General features: G+C 35.1%; 1 protein-coding gene across 2 annotated transcripts in view; it reads right to left on the bottom strand.

Annotated features, from left to right (window-relative positions):
- LOC135623457 (protein SABRE-like) overlaps window positions 1-10992 on the bottom strand; it is a 35314-nt gene extending 24322 nt beyond the window's left edge. For both annotated transcript variants that reach the window (XR_010491398.1, XM_065126448.1), the window contains exons 1-4: window positions 10858-10992; window positions 9674-9785; window positions 7355-7621; window positions 3035-3276 (exon numbers count right to left, since the gene is read on the bottom strand). Coding sequence is in view for 1 of the 2 variants with exons in the window: in XM_065126448.1 (XP_064982520.1) it covers window positions 3035-3276; window positions 7355-7621; window positions 9674-9785; window positions 10858-10928 (692 nt within the window). In the remaining variant the exon portion in view is untranslated. The remainder of the gene's footprint in view (window positions 1-3034; window positions 3277-7354; window positions 7622-9673; window positions 9786-10857) is intronic.
- Window positions 10993-19764: the final 8772 nt, after the last annotated feature.

Raw genomic sequence — 19764 nt, 5'->3', positions numbered from 1 at the left:
TTTTTCTGAGATGAAAAAAATGAAAGAAAGAGAAAGTTCACTAAAGGGAAATAAATAATATATAAGTACCCACAAAACAGACTCCAGATAAACATAAAAAACGAACCTTACTCCTCACATGAATGGAATGTCACAAGCATGGTTCACCTTACTGATCCATACCAGTGTACTGATCGACCATTGCTATGGTATGTACCGAACCATACTGACGTACCAACACATGTTACATGGGACATACCGACAAACTGGTATGTACCACTCATACCTGTCCCTTATCAGATCAGTACATACTATCCATACCGGACAGTATGCCGTGGTACGGTGAATCTTGGTCATAAGCAAGATATCATTAAATAGGGCAATAAAACATCTATACCTCAATCTCGACAAACATTTGAATAGGGATGTAATATTGGTACATAAAATAAGGACTCTTAGCCAGAAATACCCTAGACAGGAAGAGAAATAGAATCACAATGGAAAAGATGAAAGGAACATATGTTTCTTTTATTTACTTTTTAGAATAAATTTAAACTATGATTAGGTTATTCATCATTTTTGTTGTTTTCCAATTCATTATCAGTTACATTTCTGCAAGAATGATAAATGGATGATGAAAAGGATGATGTATGTAATTTAACAACTTAACAAAGATAAAAGACAGGCTTATGACTTAAGATGTGCATAGGCAAAGATTTCGTTGTCAACATGACTAGTAGCTTGGTCATTGACATGAAAAACAAATTTACCAATATCTTAGCACATGTAACCTAAGAGATAAAGATTGACATTATTGGGCAAATGGTGGTGGAGGCTATTCAATGGAAGAGACCTACTTTACAATTTGGATTAGACTGCTAAAATTTGGTAAGTTTTGGATCTGTTATTTTGTGATGGATAATGAAACATATAATCTAGCGCAAAATCCTTTGAGAGAGAGCTATCACATGTTGAAAAAATATGGTTGTTTGATTGATGAAGCTGCTAGCATCTCTGCTATGATTGTTGATATGCTAAAGATGTAATCTTCAATTTATGGGACAAGAACAAACCCACTGGACGAGACAATTTGTTGATTTTCTTAAACTATATTTTTGTAGTATTAATCTTAAAGAAGAGAATATTCCACTATATGAAAATTGGAGTCCATGATATAATTCGTACGTCTATATTTTGAACTTCATAGTTTTTTTATATTGATCCTGATCAAATTAACTGTTTGGTAGTAAATTACGGGATGAAGCAAAGAGGAAAGAAAAGGATTTTTTTACTTTTTCTTCCCAATAAATCACAAAAAGGTTTCTTGGAGAGAGTTGTATCCTCTCCAATTTTCTCCTACTTGTTGCATCCAAACAAAATAATCCACTTCTCTTTTCCTCACTTCTCTCTATCCAAACAAGCCATTAGAGGTTATGGTAATACCTGATATCAGATAGACCAAAGTGCTTTATTGGGTTAATTATAAAATGGAAGATTAACTCGAGTTATTTATGTTGTAAAATGGAAGATAGATGAAACATGTTGGTGATGGTTTTGGCCTTATACAACAAAAGATTGTAGCTTCACGAAGGAGGTTTGAAGGAAAATCTTCTGGCACTAAGTTTCGGCACCTCCTTCTCCTACTTGAACACCTCTGCTGCCAACTCCTCTGTTGCCGCCTTCTGCTCCTCTTCCATTGCAACCTTCTGCTGGATACCAAACCAAACTAAGTGCTGGTACACTGATTGTACCAGTCCAGCTACTGACTGGTATCAGTACTGGACTCAGATTTAGAAACCTTGCTTGAAGACATATTAAGTCTCGGCCAAAATTGTCATGCTCAAACTAAAAGGTACAAGTATTGCCCCCATAAATCTAATAGTTAATAGCCCTAAACCTATCCCAGGAGCAGGCCAACATAAAGATTTTAACTTATATCTAGCAAAATTATAAATCATTATTTCCCCTCTATCTTTAAAACCATATTTCATTATGTAAATAAAATAAGATGATAGGCTTTGACTATCATCAATACAAGAGAAATATTCTTCTTACATGATGATGTTTCAGTTGTGTTCAAATTGCAAAGAAACGAAAGCAGCTAACTTAGATACTTGAATGGATTTCAGTGTGGAACATAGACAAGGGATAGATATTGTTGTAAAAGTTTATGAAATATCAATACAGATGAAAAGATAGTCTACATCAATTATAAATTACATCAAAAACCAAGAAAATATTTTCAAGTGCTAACTTATTGCCATGGTTTATCAAAATATACTAACCTTCATCTAAGTTAGAACTTAGAAGCAAGGTATACAGTTTCGAATGATACAAGACGGTACGTACCGGTCCGACAGTAAACCGATACGCAAACCGTTCGCTACCGGACGATATTTTTTATTTATAAATTATATATATATATATATATAAAGGCGACATCGCCTCGTTTTTCTACGACGTCGGCCTGCTTGGGGAAAAGAGAGGCGACGTCGCACTTTTTTTTTTTTAACTTTTATATATAAATATATAAATAAATAGATATATAAATAAAAGATTATATATATATATATATATATATATATATATATAGAGGCGACATCGCCGTATTTTTCTACGACATTGCCCCGCCTGGGGAGAAGAGAGGCGACGTTGTCGATTTTTTTTTTTACTTATATATATATATATATATATATACCGAATGGTATACCAAACGGTATACTGCTCGGTATACAGTACTATACCATACCGAGAGAATATCGAAACTTCGGTATGATACGATATTTCAATCCGTACTTAGAAGTATAGTGCATATCTCTGTTTTTACGAGTTTAGCAGATATACAACTTCTTAATTGCTAAATATACTCTAGGCAGTTAAATGGACAGGAAAATTGCTCGAAGTCTATACATTTCATTTTAAAAGCTTAAGCATGCTACAGGAAATGAAGTCAACATGAGCTGTAAAGTATAAGCCAACTTGACTTAAGTAGCTAATCAGTAAATATGCATAAAAGCTGTAAGACATTGAGCCCATCTTTCTATCAGTGACTAACCTTTCAAGCTCACAGATTACTGATATATCCTCACACAGCAAAGGAATTTTTTTTTCCACTGAAGCTGAATATGCTGGCCTTTCTACCGTGAAACTGGATGACTGGTCAAAATTATGCTCTGAATGGAACATATCAAAAAGAAAATTTGCAAGTTGCAGATTAAGAATAAAAGTAGGATTAGAATTTCCATGAACTGATGCATCCACTCGCAGTCCCTTGACTTGAGCTGTAAATTTCGGCCCCTAAAATGTTCATAGGACAAGTAATTTAAAATAATTAGAACCTTCCATCCAAATACGATAGTTTGAATGCAGGTAAGCATAATAGCAAAGGCACTAATCCAGTAATCCAGAATTCTGCAGAAAAATTGATGCTTTTGAAGATTAAATTTGTATCTTGAACTTAAATATTCTGGAATCGAGAAGTTTCAGAAGCACTATTATGTTAATACATGTTCAAAGAAATACAACTTGTCCTTGCAGTCCAGAAGTTTAAACTTAATTAGTACTTATGTAGCCATCTGTTAGAATACTAGTATACTCTAAAAGTATAATCTATGGCCACAGCATGGAATGCCATCTCGCCTGAACCGATACGAAACGAGCATTACCGATCCCAGCATAAACTGGTACATGGACCACCCCCGTTTTGAGCAGTTCCATTGGGCCAATAAAAAACAGTAAAAAAATGATTTAACAGGTTTAAGCGATTGGTGCTGCCCATTACCCACCATCGATTTTGGGTACGTTCCCTCCTTTTCCCCTCCTCTTCTTCCTCCTTATCTTCCTCCTCCACCTCCTCGCCCTCTTCTTCCTCTTCTTCATTCCTCTTCCTCTTTCTTCCTCCTCTTCCTCCACCACCTCCTCATCCTCCATTGCTTCGTGTTCGTCCTTCCTCTTGCTCCTTCTTCCTCCTCCTCTTCCTCCATTGCCTCCTTTTCTTCCTTCCTTATCCTCCTCCTTCCTCCTCATTCTTACTCTTCCTCCTTCCTCCTTTCCTCCTCTTCCTTTTCCTCCACTGCATCCTCTTCTTCCTTTCTCTTCCTTCCTCATTCTTCTTTCTCCTTCATCCTCTTTCTCTACTGCCTCCTCTTCCTTCCTCTTCCTCTTTGTATCTCCTCCTTCCTCATCTTCCTCCACTGTCATATGTTTCTTTGGTATGTAACGGTGTACTATTCTGAGTCCTTTAATACAGATTTTTCTAGCTAAGTGTGTATGATTATGTATATTTGTCATTTCAAATTTCAATACTTCATCAAATCAGAAGAATAGCATTTTCTTACCCTTTTGTTACAAAGGAGACAAAATCTAGAATTGTGGATGTGATTTTAGCTAAAATTTAAAAATTCCAATAGGAAGGCGTCGAGTATCAGTGGTGAAAGGAGAGGTATAACAATATGCTAGAAACCTTAAATATAGATTCAAGAACTCATGATTTAACTAAGGATATTGGTTTCTACATAGTTGGGACTTACGGTCTTGTTATTGTTGTTGTATTGTTATATATTGGTTTCTACAATGCTAAATGGCGGAAAAATTATATATAGATAAATCCATATAGTTGGAACAATACGGTTTGTTTTTGTCGTTTGGCAGCTATATATGAAATCCAGGGTACATATATCAAGTTATGTAGACCTTTAGGAACCACACTTTAGGGTACATATATTAACTTTAGGTTTCTAGTGAATTGGGTTTCTATGCTTGATTTTGGATTGAACGATCCGAGAGCATTAGGGTAAGGATTTCAAAGTACTGTCAATTATTCTAAACTAGATACCAGCCCTTTAACCATCTTGCTATGCGACACCTAGAAAGCCAGATTCTCATGCGGGGGAAGTTAGAAGGGAAGAAAACAGGTCTACGGCTTTTTCCTTCCCGTGGAACACTTCAAGATAGAGGATTTTTCTTTTCCTTTTGTTTTCTCACTGCTGTTAGCACACCGCAACATGCAAAGTGTTAGCACAACTCAGGATGTGCCACTCCATCAGTCAACACAGACAAGGTGCCAATGCAATTCAAAACCAGTGTCATAAATTCATGGAAATCAGCATGTGCTAACATGAATCAAAATATATTGTGCCAAAAGAGTGCTGGCACATGCCATGCCAACCTGTGTCAAGGTGCCAACATATCAAAAGGCCAATTTTTATCTGAGAGAACGCTGACATAATATGAAATTGAATCAGTAAGGTATTAACACACACCTCATACCACAAATGACAATCAATGTTTAAGACCTTGTTTCCAGCTGGGACTGTAGATGCAACAAAAAATATCCACCATGGAATATTAAATAGATTATTAGTTTCTTATAATTTGCAATTGTTATGTATGTGGGTGGTTGATCAAAGAATGAGTAGCTGTTCTTACTTAAAGCATCCACAAACATCCTAGGAACTAAAAGCTAAAGAGGATACTCATATTAGCAAAGGATGCAATATATAGAGGATATGTGCACTCCTGTGCAGTGACATAAGAATTAGAGTTCTGATTCAGCAGGAAAAAATTTACAAAAAAACAAAAATTGACCTATTACTATTATTAACAACATCCCAAATGTCTACATATTAAACAGTTTTAAATATTTTATTATAGTGAGTACATTATAGGTACCTAGCTTTGGGTCTTTTTACCATCTTTTGCTAAAATTAGAAACTTGAAATTGGATCCATAGTTCGCCTTACCAATCCATACCGACATACCGACTGGTCATCAGTATAGTACATACCGAACCATACCAATATACCAACACACGATACGATGAGATATACAGACAAACCGATATGTACCACTCGTATCAGTCCCTTATTGGATTGGTACATATCACCCATACTGAATAGTAAGCTATGGTATGACGAACCTTAATTGGATCCATTACAAATCACATAAATTTTCTAGTCTTAAAGTTACAAATTGAATTTAGTCTTCAACTGGAAGTCTTAATTGGAAATGTATGCTTATGTGATAAAGGATTTCAAGCACTGAACAATAATTATTGCTTTTGAGGGAAAAAAAAAAGTATTCCACCATATTGAGTAAGTTGCATTTGTGCAAGAAAATTAATACAGATACAAGAAAATTATTAAGATTTAAAGTTCCCTAATAATAAAGAAGATATCAATTTTTTACTTAATTAAAGCTGATGACTTGAAACATGAGTTGAAATGAACGATAAACATCCTTCCTCTACATTTATTTTGATCCTTGGATACTAAATAGTTTACCAAATTGGATAATTTATGTGAGAACAATACTAATATTGAAAAACCTTCGTTTGTGGTGTGCAAATGACATGTATTAACAAGATTCTTTTGAGCAATGTCCACAGAGGGTAAAAGAATGAACATAAGACTCTGGAAAAAGCCCTTCCTTTCATCTCAAAATCATTTTCTAAAGACTGCAAAAAGTTGAAATAAGCATAAGAGATAATTAGAAATTTTGGAGCAACAAATATCCAAGAAGATGAAAGAGGAAATTTTGTCAAGGTCCTAGGCAGACTGCTTTTAAAGAACACCTAATAGCAGAAACTTTGACTTCTGGTAACCACTAGAAGTTTGGCTTTGTTTTGCTCCTTGCTTAAAATGGGGTGCAACTTTGGCTCCTGGCAAAAGTTCTTAAGTGTATTTGAGAATTGAGAAGCATACACTGCTTACAGAAGGAATAATGATAATGAATATTCTTCTGTGTAAGCATCTTACTTTATACAATTTTTTAATAAGTATCAGCCTCTCAGGAACTGAAGTTATAAAAAAGCTGGACAGACCATTTTTACCAAGCTGAAGTTACAAAAAAAGGTTTTCTATTTTTATAACAGAAAGGTAAATACATAGAAATTTACCAAGAAAACCATTTACAAGCCACGCCAAGGTAAGAATTCTGAAGTCAATTGACACTTTATAGAATCCCTTTATGCTTTGTTCTAACTTCTAAGTACCAGACAGACTGTTATGCACTGCCTAGTATTTACCAGTCCAACTAGGAACCAGTAATGATACATACAGTTCAGTACCACTTGGCTTTATTTTATTATTATTTTTTTCAATCATACCAGAAAATATAGTCAGTATACCATTCCATATATCAGTATCATTACCAATCAGAGAAGTTGAAACTGGTATAGGACTAGTGTTAAAACCTTGATTCTACATTTGCAAAAAAATATAGACTGAAAGTAACTTTAATGAGTAAATTCTATTGTTAATGCTAGCTTAATAAATTGTGAAATATGGCAGCTCAAAGGGTAAATCTATTCATTGAAAAATATACTAGCAGTATGATGACTATAGGAACAAAATGTGACACTATTATAAACACATACCTTGACATTTACTTCAGTTACAGACAGTGACAGAAGTCTTGCAATGTGAGATAATAATACCCATGTTCCTCTTCCTAGTTTTCGTGAACTTCGAGGTTTATTGACTTTATTCTTCTTAATGCTTTGTGAAGAAGTCCTTAAATAAACTTCCAGATCAGATATAAATAGTTGCACTTTCTGGTCCCCTGAGAAAATGTTGAATCCCTTGTCAAGTGATTCACGTAGACTAAGTTTGATCTCACCAATCAATATGGATTCAATGGCACCCTGAAAATTATTGAAGATCATCTTCAGCATTCTAATGTGCACAAGATGAGCAAAAGGTATTAAACCACAACGAAAAAAACATAGCTGGCAATGCTGATCACAAAGGCGCAACTGCATTGTAGTAAGTCAACAAGATATTGATGTTCTTTTATAAAATTTTGGCTAAATTAACTGAGCAAAGAACAATTGTGTTAATGGAAATATGATTCAAAAAGTTAACCTTGAACAAAAGTAGTTAGGATTCTGTATATTGGTCTTAGAGCATGTGAATATAAAAAAAGCTTAGTCTCCTTGAATCAAAAGAAAATAAAGCTTAATCTACTCAAAACGAAAGAACCTAAAGCTTAATCTACATAAACTACTTCACTGGATTTTATAATTATTTCAACAGTGTTTACTGTCCCACGTTTCGGCATTTAAAGAGTCAGGTCGAGAAGTTGATAATCTGGCACAATATAGCTAAACAACGAAATATGTACTTCTACGGCAATTGCAAGTGACTAGTTGACCAGTAAATCTCTGATACCATACAAAATACTTGTGTAAAGAGTCCAAACAAAACATTTCTGTGACAGAAGCCAGTAGAAATTATACAAGAAAAAAGATTTGACCCCAAGCATTGTGTTAATGATACAGTTGATATGTGTATGGATGAAACTTCATTCTTTACTATAAAGTATAAACTAACATATGCAAAGTTGAGAATCAAAATTCTTAAATTCCTAAGAGTTAGATGGATGTACTACCAGAGTTCCAGTAATTTGGCCTTAAGCATTTTGAATTAGTGATTTAGGCAAAATATGTTAATGGGTCATTTATCCTAGCAGGCAAGGTTGTGACTTTCTCTCTCTCCTCTCTGAACTTTTTATGTACGTGCATGTTTTTTGGAAGAAACTTGATACTTTACCATAAACTGACATATCCAATGTTGAGAATGAAAATTCTCAAATTCCTAAGTACTTATTCAAAATCATATCTTTGGTAAGGAAATGAGCTTACAAAATCAAAAGGCATAGTACAAATTCTAAATTGAACAACCAAGCAAAAAAGAAATTCACATAAAGTAAAATTAAAAAACAAGTATATCAATCTTAAATAAGATAAGTCCGAAGCAGTGGAAGCATCACTCATAGAGACACTTTTTTGTATTCATATGTACTACAAACAAAAACCCAAGATGGATGTAAACCTTACTAACAGTAAATTTAATGATCCAAAGAAGAAAATAAAGCTTTAACCCAAATGGATGAAAAGATAAAATGCATAATTCAAAAGAAATCTAGGATCATGAGAATTCTAAGATCTTTAACAAAACTTATGAAATAACCGACTAGCACTTGGACCAATATACCAACAGAAAATATAAAAAATAGCTCAACTCAGTATATTTCGATACGATGCAGTATGTCACAAGCAGTCAAACCAATTTAGCACAGTCACATTCTTCATTCCTTGAATCCATGGTACAACCATATCAACAAAACAAAGTGTCCTATACCTATCTGCCCTGATATCAGCATGGGATAGTTTGTCATGATAGGTTCAGTTACCGTGCTGAACACATGCCAATACACCATTGTGCAGTGGCCCAAGCCAAACTGTGCTAACTAGTACAATAACAACATACAAAACGGTGATCATTAAATTTCAAATAAGGCCTTATTTGCTTTAGTTCCTTTTTACTAACATTTCTTCTATTCTCAATTTAATAGTACTCATAAAGAAGTCTATCTGATTTAATTGCCATCAAAATGTTAAATTCCTAGGAAGAAAAAGCCAATGTCTCATTCTAGCCATGCTACCAGTCCTGCTGCTAGGCTAGAACAAAACCTACCAATATGTCAAGACTCAAAATCTAAAGATTTGCCCAAAAATCAACAAATCTGAAAAACAAGAAAAATAATCTTGTAGTTTCTTTTCGACATCTTGGCCATGTTTCATCAAAAATTAAAATAATATTTCTCTCAGAAATGAAATTTATATGTGTTTGTATTTGACATAGGCTAATAACTGTTACATACTAAAATTCCTTTTTTAAATAAAAAAAGTGACCTTTTTGAAAGTAACAAAGACTTCATTTATACGATTGCATCCAGTGACTTGGAAACCAATGGAAATACCAACCATCCGGTTCAAAATCCATCCCAACAACCTGGCAGCAAATCTGCAATAATAAACACAGAAGAAGATGTTACAATAATAAGAGCACTACTTCAGGCAAATTTATAGAAAGAACAACGCTGACAATAGCAAATTAACTAAGCCTAGAAATCAAGACGCGATCTAGGTTTAGCCCTCATAATAATAAGTCATAGATGTACACATTTCTAAATGTATGTTATAAACCTATAATACATTCTTCTCATTTTACCCATGAATACATAGGATTGGCCCCCACTGATAATCAAAGCGATACTACCATGTCGTCAATCGCATGTAAGAGGTAAGATCCTCTCATTTTAGTAGATTGTGCTTGCTGCTTAGATACTAAAAATTGCAATATATCACCAAGCAAGCTTTATACAAGAAGTAAGCCTCTCCTCCAAATGAGAATCCTTATGAGGTCTCTTCACATGCATGCGGTATGGATAATTTAATCTAGGTGAGTCATTCATTCAGATTTTCTCTAACAAAAATGCTACAATCAGAAATAGGCTGATGCACATCGTCTGGAAGGTCATAGAACTTTCAATTGAGGAGCTGATGTAATCAGTGAAGCTTCTAAAGGCAGTTCTTAATTATCTAGCACTGGCAAAATTTGCCACAGTTCTAGTTTAGCAATGGCAAGACCGTGTTATGGTCGGATATGGAATCCAAACTAGCCACATTAAAACAAGTGTTCAAACCATTTATCTAGCATCACTAATAATTTTTTAAAATTCCATATACGTGGTTCTAAAGGTTTATCATCTGTTAGACCTTTCTGCTATAAATCCATATCTCAGAATGACTGTTCAGTTACCCAGTTTGACTCACATAAGGTAGCATTCAAGGAAAGTAAATAGGTTAGAGCAAGAGATTGTTTAAGGCAAACTAGAATTAAACACCATTACAAGTTTGCAAATTCTTAGTCCATATCAAAGACAGGCTTCTTGAGTTTTTTTTTTTTTTTTGACAATCATCAAGTATAAAAAAGGAGGTTGAGAACTGAAGAACAAGAACATCAGACACAAAAATTTCGCCCACCAAGTATGTAAGTGCAACAAAAGCGGAACTAGTAGATCCGTGGCACTTACACGAACACGACCCATCCGACGGCGCAACAAATCAAGAGACCGATCAAGAACTTGATCAGGAATAACACCATCGTTCTTCCAGCTGTGCCCTCTACCACTATCTTGCCGAGAACGTCACCGACCTCCCTCCCTCCCTCCCTTAGGTGGCGCTTCGTGAACCCCAAATGCACATCAAACGGGCGCAAGAATCCGTCTTTCTCATTTTAAAGACGAAGGGTAGCGTTCCTGTCCCGGGGAAGGGTCCGCGATCCGATTCGGGAGGCGGAGCGGTCGGAGAGGGATGGCTAGCAGGTGATGTTGCCGAGACGTGCGCGAGGAGCGCAGAGAAAGAAACGAGGAAGTGGTTCCTATAAATTTAATATAGGAAAATATTTGTTCCTATAAATTTAATATAAATCCAAATCTTAATATCTTTTGCATATATTCTTTTTTTTTATATGCATCCATAATAATTAAATAATACTATCAATCAAAAAATCTAAATCTTGATTTTATATTGTTTTGACATTATTACCAACATTTATCATTATCTATCATTTAAAAAAAAATAAAATTCAGCATTATTGCCATTGCCGTTTGAAACCACGTCACTCGTGAACAATTTCTGGGCTGGTTCGGCCACTCTACACGAATTCACGGATAGGGCCTGTGGGTCAAACCGCCGTTGCGTTTGGACGTGCCAAGTTGAGGAGACCTCCAAGAACATACCAAAAACGGCACTCGTTGCTCTCCGCGTCTGTCGAGGGCTCACCACGTCGACCGAACCATTTCCTCATTTCTTTCTCTGCGCTCCTCCCACGCCCCGTCAATGATCTCCGTCCGAATCGGGCTTCCATGCCACCTCCAATGAAGAAGATTTGTTTACCATATTAACCTTTGTTGTCTCGACAACATCACCTGCTAGCCATCCCTCTCCGACCGCTCCGCCTCCCGAATCCTCAACACATCCAATTTCGTGTTTGATGATTGTTGTGGCAAAAACTGTGTGATAATAAATGATCATGCCATTCTAGTGTTCTTATGTAATAATATAACTATTTAGTTGTGCCAAAATCATCATATATGTCTCTAATCAGTCTCTTCATCAATTTCATTGTTTCTTATCCACAATGTTGATATCCTGCTCACAATCTCCCCTTCATCAATCAGTGAAGTTCACATATTCAATTAAAATATATTTTCTTTTACATAATCCAGAAGGATCAACCTCTCGCATCATATGACCTGCAAATCCACATGAATACATGTATCACGATGATCAAAATAATCACCATGTTTGAAGCAAAATTCACAAGAGTTCCGGAGAATATTTTCCATTTTCCAAGCAGCAATCAACTAGATGATATTTTTGTTTAGCTTGTAGCATCATTATTTGTCTCAAGAAGCTTGTAAGAGCATCATTCAGCCACTGCCGACATCCCAATTCCCTTCTTGTCCAGAGTTTGACAGGTAGAGAGGCATGGTTACAGGATCAACTACAAATCTGTCACTTTGTGTATGAGCTGATAATAAAGTTTCAGGTAGTATATTTCCTCTTCCACTGCTGCTGACAACACTGGGAAAGGCTCCTACGGTCAGCATCCCATGGTCTTCCACGGTCTGACCTTGCAGCATGTTTCCATCAGTTCCACCTGAGCTACTCTCCATCTGACCGAGCAATGGTGCTTCTTCCATATGTTGGGTTTCGGAAATCTGGTCATGTGGCATTTCTGGTTGGGCTAACTGGGGTTGGGGCATCTGATCATGCAGCATTATGGGTTGACCTAATCGGGGTTGTGATATTTGATCATGTAGCATTATTGGTTGAGCTAATTGGGATTGGTATATATGGCCATGTAGCAGTGTTGTCTGGGTCATGTGGGGTTGAGATATCTGATCTTGAAGCATTACCTGTTGTGCCAGTTGAGATTTGTATATCTGATCATGCAACATTATGGCTTGGAAAACTGTCGAGAATTGAGAATTCATCTGTTGAGCTTGCTCACTCTGCATGAACTGAGCATCTTGTTGCATGGGAGGATATTGTGGAGCTTGCTGGGGTTGGATTAACGGAAAGATCGGTTGCCAGACGCCATTGATGGGATACTGCTGAGCTTGCTGGGGTTGCACATATGCAGAGCCCGGTCGTACAAATCTATTGATAGGACACTGTTGGAGAAAAGCCATATAGAAACATGTTGTCAGAAAGCTTCTCTAGTCCTTCTATAGCATAGAAACAATTTGATGACAAGAAAATTTACCATCCAACTATGATGTCACTTAGAAATCTGTTTTCTAAGTGAAACTAGATATGACTGCATAATTGTGTATCTATCACATATCTGTATCCATATGTGACTACAACTATTCAAAATCTTTCAGAGACAGGTATGGATATAGATTGAGTTCAAACATTTATTCAAATATCCAAATATCTTATTGAATTTTCCTATATTAATCATGAAAAGGTATCATTTGAATTAATTTTCTACGTAAAATGTCATCTTGCTCTACTTCTTTTGCTTCAAACGTTTGTTTTGAATGTTTCTAACCTGAAACATGTGATTGACATATTTGAATTAGTTTCTTAATCAGTAATTTTTTCTCACAGTATCCTAGATTCATATGATATTAACCACCTAAGATCTATTCTGAATCAATATCCATACTACATTTAGCTTCAGTTTGCGTATGTGTTAGACAAATAAAGTTACAGGATATAGTATCAATTTGATATTCTTGTATCCAATATCTGATCCAATCTATGTACAAGATTAATTGTGACTATCAATTACAGTGAAGCCAAGGAACCAATACATTCATCAAACCAACAAATTAAAAGCTAGGTTAGGACACAATGAAGCCAAGGAACCAATACCTGAGCAGCGGTCGGCAATCGAAGTGGTTGACTATCTGCAAGATCGATGAGGAAAGCGAGATTTTCTTGAAATTTTTTAATATTTCTGCAACAGAGAATAAAAACAGAGAACATTTTAGATATTGACATCGAGAGTGCATTTCCAGTAAATTTGATACGGAAGCATACAAGTCTTCTGCAGGAGCACTAAAGTTCTTCCAAAATGCTGCACCCTCTAGTAAACGTATGTGATGAATGGTTTGCAAGGATACCAACAGAGCCAAACAATGGGAAGACCAAACTTACCGAATAGAATCCTCCAGATTCCCCGGATTCTGGCCATCGACTATCGCAATGATCAAGCGGTTGTTCTCATCCAGATACTGCAGCACAAGATGGCAAAGTTGGAGTCACGACAGACAGATCAAGAAAGCAGCATGCCTCTGAAACTAAAGAAGACAGAAAGATACATGAATTTGGTCTGCAGCAGATACAAGATCTAGGTTGATTTATATTTGCAGAAACACGAACTAGCACAGAGGAAGAGGGATGCTAGGTTGATTTATATTGGCAGCCGAAGAGGCATCCCTCTCAGAGGACTTTTAGCGAACAGAATTACTTGTTCTCATCACTGGCAATTCAGATCATGTCTCTTGTAAGAACCACAAAGCAAATTATAAATGACTACACGAGATGAAGTAAGAAAATATGCAATTTGAAGCAAAGATGAGAGACGAGAAAGAACAAGAAAAGAGAAATCAGATTGGCCAAATTTTAGTCGAGTAGATCGACAGAAAGTACAGAAGAATGCATGAAAGGTGGACCTGTTGGATGAGATCGGTGGTGGTCGATGAAGCATATCGTAGAAGGGTTTGGCGTTGCATTGTATCACCAATTCTTGGGACCTTCACAGAATTCTTCTCCTTCCTTCCTTCCTTCCTTTTTATGTCATTCGATTCATCATAAACGAGGGAATTAACTTAGGAGTTAGTGTAGGGGTTATGACATGCTTTAAATCTATGTATGACGACAAAAGATATTTAATGTATGATTAATGGTAATTTTCTCGTTTCTTGGATACGTCATTATTTTACTTTAAGATTCGTGCAATCACAAATGGATGATATGATGATCAGAGAATACAAAGTACAACAGATAAGACCTATAGAATGTATTCAATGTGGTCATGGCAGTGCAATGATGATAATTGAATTTTAAATGATTATGAATGTTTTCTTTTAAATTATTTGGAAACCAATAATTTCTAAAAATCATTAATGGTTGTTAATAATTTTTTAACTTTTTTATTTCAGAAAAGAAAGTTGGCATTGGCATTTTGGGAAGAAAATGATATTTTTCATGCCAATTGACCTTGCAAAAAGAGGTCTATTTATTTCCAAAGGAACATAACAGATTTAATTATTTGAAAGACCCAAAAGATGGAATTACAAATTCTGATGAGATGAGCACCCTTTAGTCTTGCATATCATTAGGAAATTGAAGTATGAAATTTAATTCGCTCGTATATTGATTAGATAGTATTTTCTATGACTAATTGTATCATGTCATTTGCTTAGCATCCTAATTACCTATTAACCCGTGTAGCTAGATCTGTGTAGTTAGATCTCATTAGTATTTTGATAGTATTTTGGTCCCTAGACTTAAAACATTCATATTAGAATCCTTATAATCGTAAAAGTAAAACATCTAACTCATACTATAACGTTATCATTTTTACTAATAAAAATATAAAAATAATAAGTAAAAATAATTTTAATATTTTAATTAATGATGACGGACGACGTTAACAATGATGGACGGAAAACGTTAGTGGAGGCTGATAACAATGCCACTATGGGTCATAGGTAATTGTTGTGAATGAAAAGAACGACGATGGGAGGTAAAGCCGCTCTATATCTACGTTGACGCCAATGTAGTTACCGAGTAGCCTTTTCGTCACTCTATATCTATGTTGGTGCTGATGCAAATATCGAGTAGTCCTTTTATAGTTCGGCAACTACATCGACATCGACACAAATGTAAAGTGGCCCTCATATTTTATTATCGCTTTTCTCATCCACAATAATCACCCGTTACCTCCATCAGTGTCATTATCCGTCAACATCGATATCGTTCGTCATTATTAACTAGAATGTTGAAATTATCTTTTTGTCCATTGTTTTCGTGCTTTCGTCAGTAAAGCCGACATCAAATAAAACTATATGTTTCACTTTCATAATTATAAATATTCTAATATAATTTTTTTATATTTGAGGACCAAAATATTAAGAAGGTAAAATTAAAAATTATATGTAATTAGCCCTTTGCAATCAAATCCAACATTCTCTCTTATAAGGAACACCGTTAGAGAAATCTAATTTTGAATTACTCTAGGAAAAGTGCTGAGCATAAAAAAAAACATTTTAAGATCCATATACATGACTCTCTTTGACCATGGTAGGTTCAATTTCTAATAGCAAGTTTACTGCAATTCTTTCGATACAGGAGTGATCAGATGTTTAAATACATAGCAAGATATTATTAATCAAGATATATATATATATATATATATATATATATATATATATATATATATATATATATATATATTAGATTTATGACAACATAAGATCTAAATGTTCAATTAAAACATCATAGCTTACGTCTCTTGTCTCCTTTCTCCTCTTCTTCTTCTTCTTCTTCTCCTATCTCTTTATTTACGAGAATGTCGACACCAAACAACCTTATCACCTTTCGCTTTCTGGGACGCTCATTAACGTCTCCTCCCAATGTTTTCTCTCGTTCTTGATCTTGCGAGGTGTTGTTCATGGTCATTGCTTCCTTCGGTGTCTCACTAGCCTCCTCCCCTTCCTCATTTCTTGACTCCCCAGTGTTCTCATCCATCTTTCCTACCTCCTCTTCACCTTCCACCTTTGCCATGATCTCTTGTTCTCGTACTTGAGGGTGGATGTTCAAGTCTATTGTCTCCTTCCCCGTCTCGCTAGCCTCTCCAACCAATTCCCCTATCTTCTCCACCTCCTCCGCATCCTCATTTCCTGACCCATTCATCTTATCCATCTTTCCTCCTTCCACTTCCCCTTCCACCTTTGCTCTCTCCTGTTCTTGTAGTTCTTGAGCTGTGTTGTTCATGGCTATTCTTTCCTTCGATGTCTCAGTAGTCTCTCCCGTCATCCCCACTATCTTCGCCACCACCTCCTCCTCCCTATCCTCATTGCCTGCCTCATTGTCCTCGGGTCTCTCTCCTTCCTCCACACCCACTCCATCCTCATTCCGTGACTTATCGTTCTCAATTATCTCCCCTTCCTCCACATCCCCTCCCACCATTTCTTTCTCCTGTTCATGAATTCTTCTCTGACTACTGATGCTGGAAGAGGAAGATCCACCTTCTTCCCCGCCGGGTACGACGTCGACCATGTACCATTCTTTCAGGTGTTCCTCGAGATCATCTTGTAAGCATTTGTAGAGTTCGATGACATCCCCTACCTTGAGCTGCTTCTCAATTACGAAGGCACTCCAACCCGTCGTGAACAGGTAGCTACCGATACTTGCCTGGTAGCATAAGCGCAAAGGCCATCTTCTCTTATCCCTGTCGTAGACTTCCGCTGTTAGTTCAGTATCTCCAACAACCTCGCCATCCATCTCATCAATCTGCAGTTCGGGTAAGGTCTGCGCGTCTGTGCTGGGAACCACAAGACTGCTACCCGGTGTCCCGATATCAGTAGGTTGAAGTTCCTTCTGGAAGAGCTTGAGAAGCACGGCTTCTGTGCCGTCTCCCAACCGAGTCATTGTCGGGGCATTGCTGTGTGCGTCGGACCTATGCTCCGACGATGAAGAATCATACGGAAAGCGGCTTCGGTAGTCCTCGACTGTCTCTTCCTCGTGCTGTTCGCTGTCATGATCACCTCCTTGTTCTGTCGGTCGCTCTTCGTCGGCATGGGACGGGCTGGACGAGGACGTCGAGTTGTTTGAACAAGAGGATTCGCTATCGGCAACATCAGCGACTGATGCACCCATCGTCGCACTTCCTTTCAAGGGTATCACACTTCCATGATCGAGCAAAAGCCAGGAAGAAAAGAAGCGATCGGATAAGCACAGCAAAAAACATCATTCCATGTTCAATTAGCCATTTAGAATAATCAAATAAACTATTAGATTATAATGATTGGAATGAGAAATTATCTAGAAAATTTATCATGTTTGTCTTAGCAATCACTACTTTGTTTCTTACATTCTTGTAATATATGATAGGTATTAGATTCGAGTCTAAACATCACATGCACTATTTAATATAATAAAATCACATGCAATTTTATATATAAACATCATATGCACTATTTAATATATTAAAAAATTAATTTTTTTTTTATAAAAAAACTTTTTTTCATAATTTTAATTTTTTACATAAATATTTTTTAAAAATAAAATTTGAGGCAAAATAAAAAAAAAGACAGATCACAATGATTAGACAAAAACTCCTTCCAAACACATTAAGTCTTCGATGTTAGATCATTATTTTAGATGTAACATTTTAATTTTTATCTAAAAAAATAAATAAAATATTTTAATAGTCATATAAAGTATAATTTCTAAAGAATCTCAAAATTGTAAAATTAATATTTTTAATCATTTTTAATAGAAATCAATAATTCATTAAAATCATACATAAAATAAGAAATCATGAGTTGTTTTATGTTGAACCGTTCTTGATTCAAGTTGATTGAACTAGAACGAATTCGTTTTGGAACTAATAAAAGCTAGCATGAATTACTATGATTTTTTAGCTAAATCGATCTTCGAATCAAGCCAAACAAAACTAAACCAACTCGAAATCATCTGGTATCGCCTAAAATCGACTTGAAAATAGCTAAAATATTTTTAAATCAAAATTAAGATTTAAATATTAAATTAATTAATATCATAAATTTATGAAATATTAAGCAATAAAAGAATAAATCAATTAGTCTAAAACTTAAATTACAACAAAAAAAATATTTTATAAAAATTGTAATATAATAAAATTTTTATTTTTATAAAAAACTATTTTTTTATATATTTTTAATTCCTTTTGTGCAAATAATTTTTTTTCAATTATGAAATTTGAGGTAAAATAAAAAGAAAAAGAAGACATATCACAATGATAAAACTGAAACTCCTTCAAAACACATTAAGTCTTCTTAGTGTCATATCATTATTTTAGATGTAATCTCTTAATTTTTATCTAAAAATTAAATAAATAAAATATTTTAATAATCATACCGAGTAGAATTTCTCAAGAATCTCGAACTTGTAAAACCAATATTTTTAATCATTTTTAACATAAATCAATAATTCATGAAAGTCATACGTACAATAAGAAATCATGAGTTGCCTTAGTTATCACATAAAATAAAATGATGATGTCTTTGCAATATAATTCAAACATATACACAATTACCAAATGGCATCCATATATAATTTAGACATGAAGAGGCTTTGCTACTCGTCTACGAGAGTATTGAAGCAACGAAGGACTAATAATTTCTATTATTTGGAGCATAATTCTTATGGATATTGTGACCTCATCAATATAAGCAATTCACTCCTTTCAACTTATACATACATTACACTATCAACCTTGTTCTTAGTTAATGATTGAATCCAAATTTATCACACACAAAATTCTTTAAATTCACTAAACCGACAAATTGATTGATTGAGTTGAATAAATTGATTGAATCAGCTTGAATCAATATGAATCATTTTGGAACTAACAAAAGCTAGCTTGAATTACATTGATTTTGAGCTGAATCGATCTTGAATTAAGCCCAACAAGACTAAATCAACTTGATGTCATCCGGTGTTACCCAAAATCGACTTGAAAATAATTAAAATATTCCTAAGTCATTCAAACCAATTCAGACTATGTGGTTTGCATTTGATCTTCCTTTTAAGGATCTACTTGAGCCATACGAACTAAACTAGATAAATAAATAAATATATATATATATATATATATATTAGAAATATTAAATTAATTAATATCATAAAATTGTGAAAGATTAAGCACTAAA

Source organism: Musa acuminata, chromosome BXJ2-9, assembly GCF_036884655.1.
Source record: "Musa acuminata AAA Group cultivar baxijiao chromosome BXJ2-9, Cavendish_Baxijiao_AAA, whole genome shotgun sequence".
NCBI lineage: Eukaryota > Viridiplantae > Streptophyta > Magnoliopsida > Zingiberales > Musaceae > Musa > Musa acuminata.
Note: the sequence above shows the minus strand (reverse complement) of the source record. Positions and strands in the feature narration are given on the sequence as shown.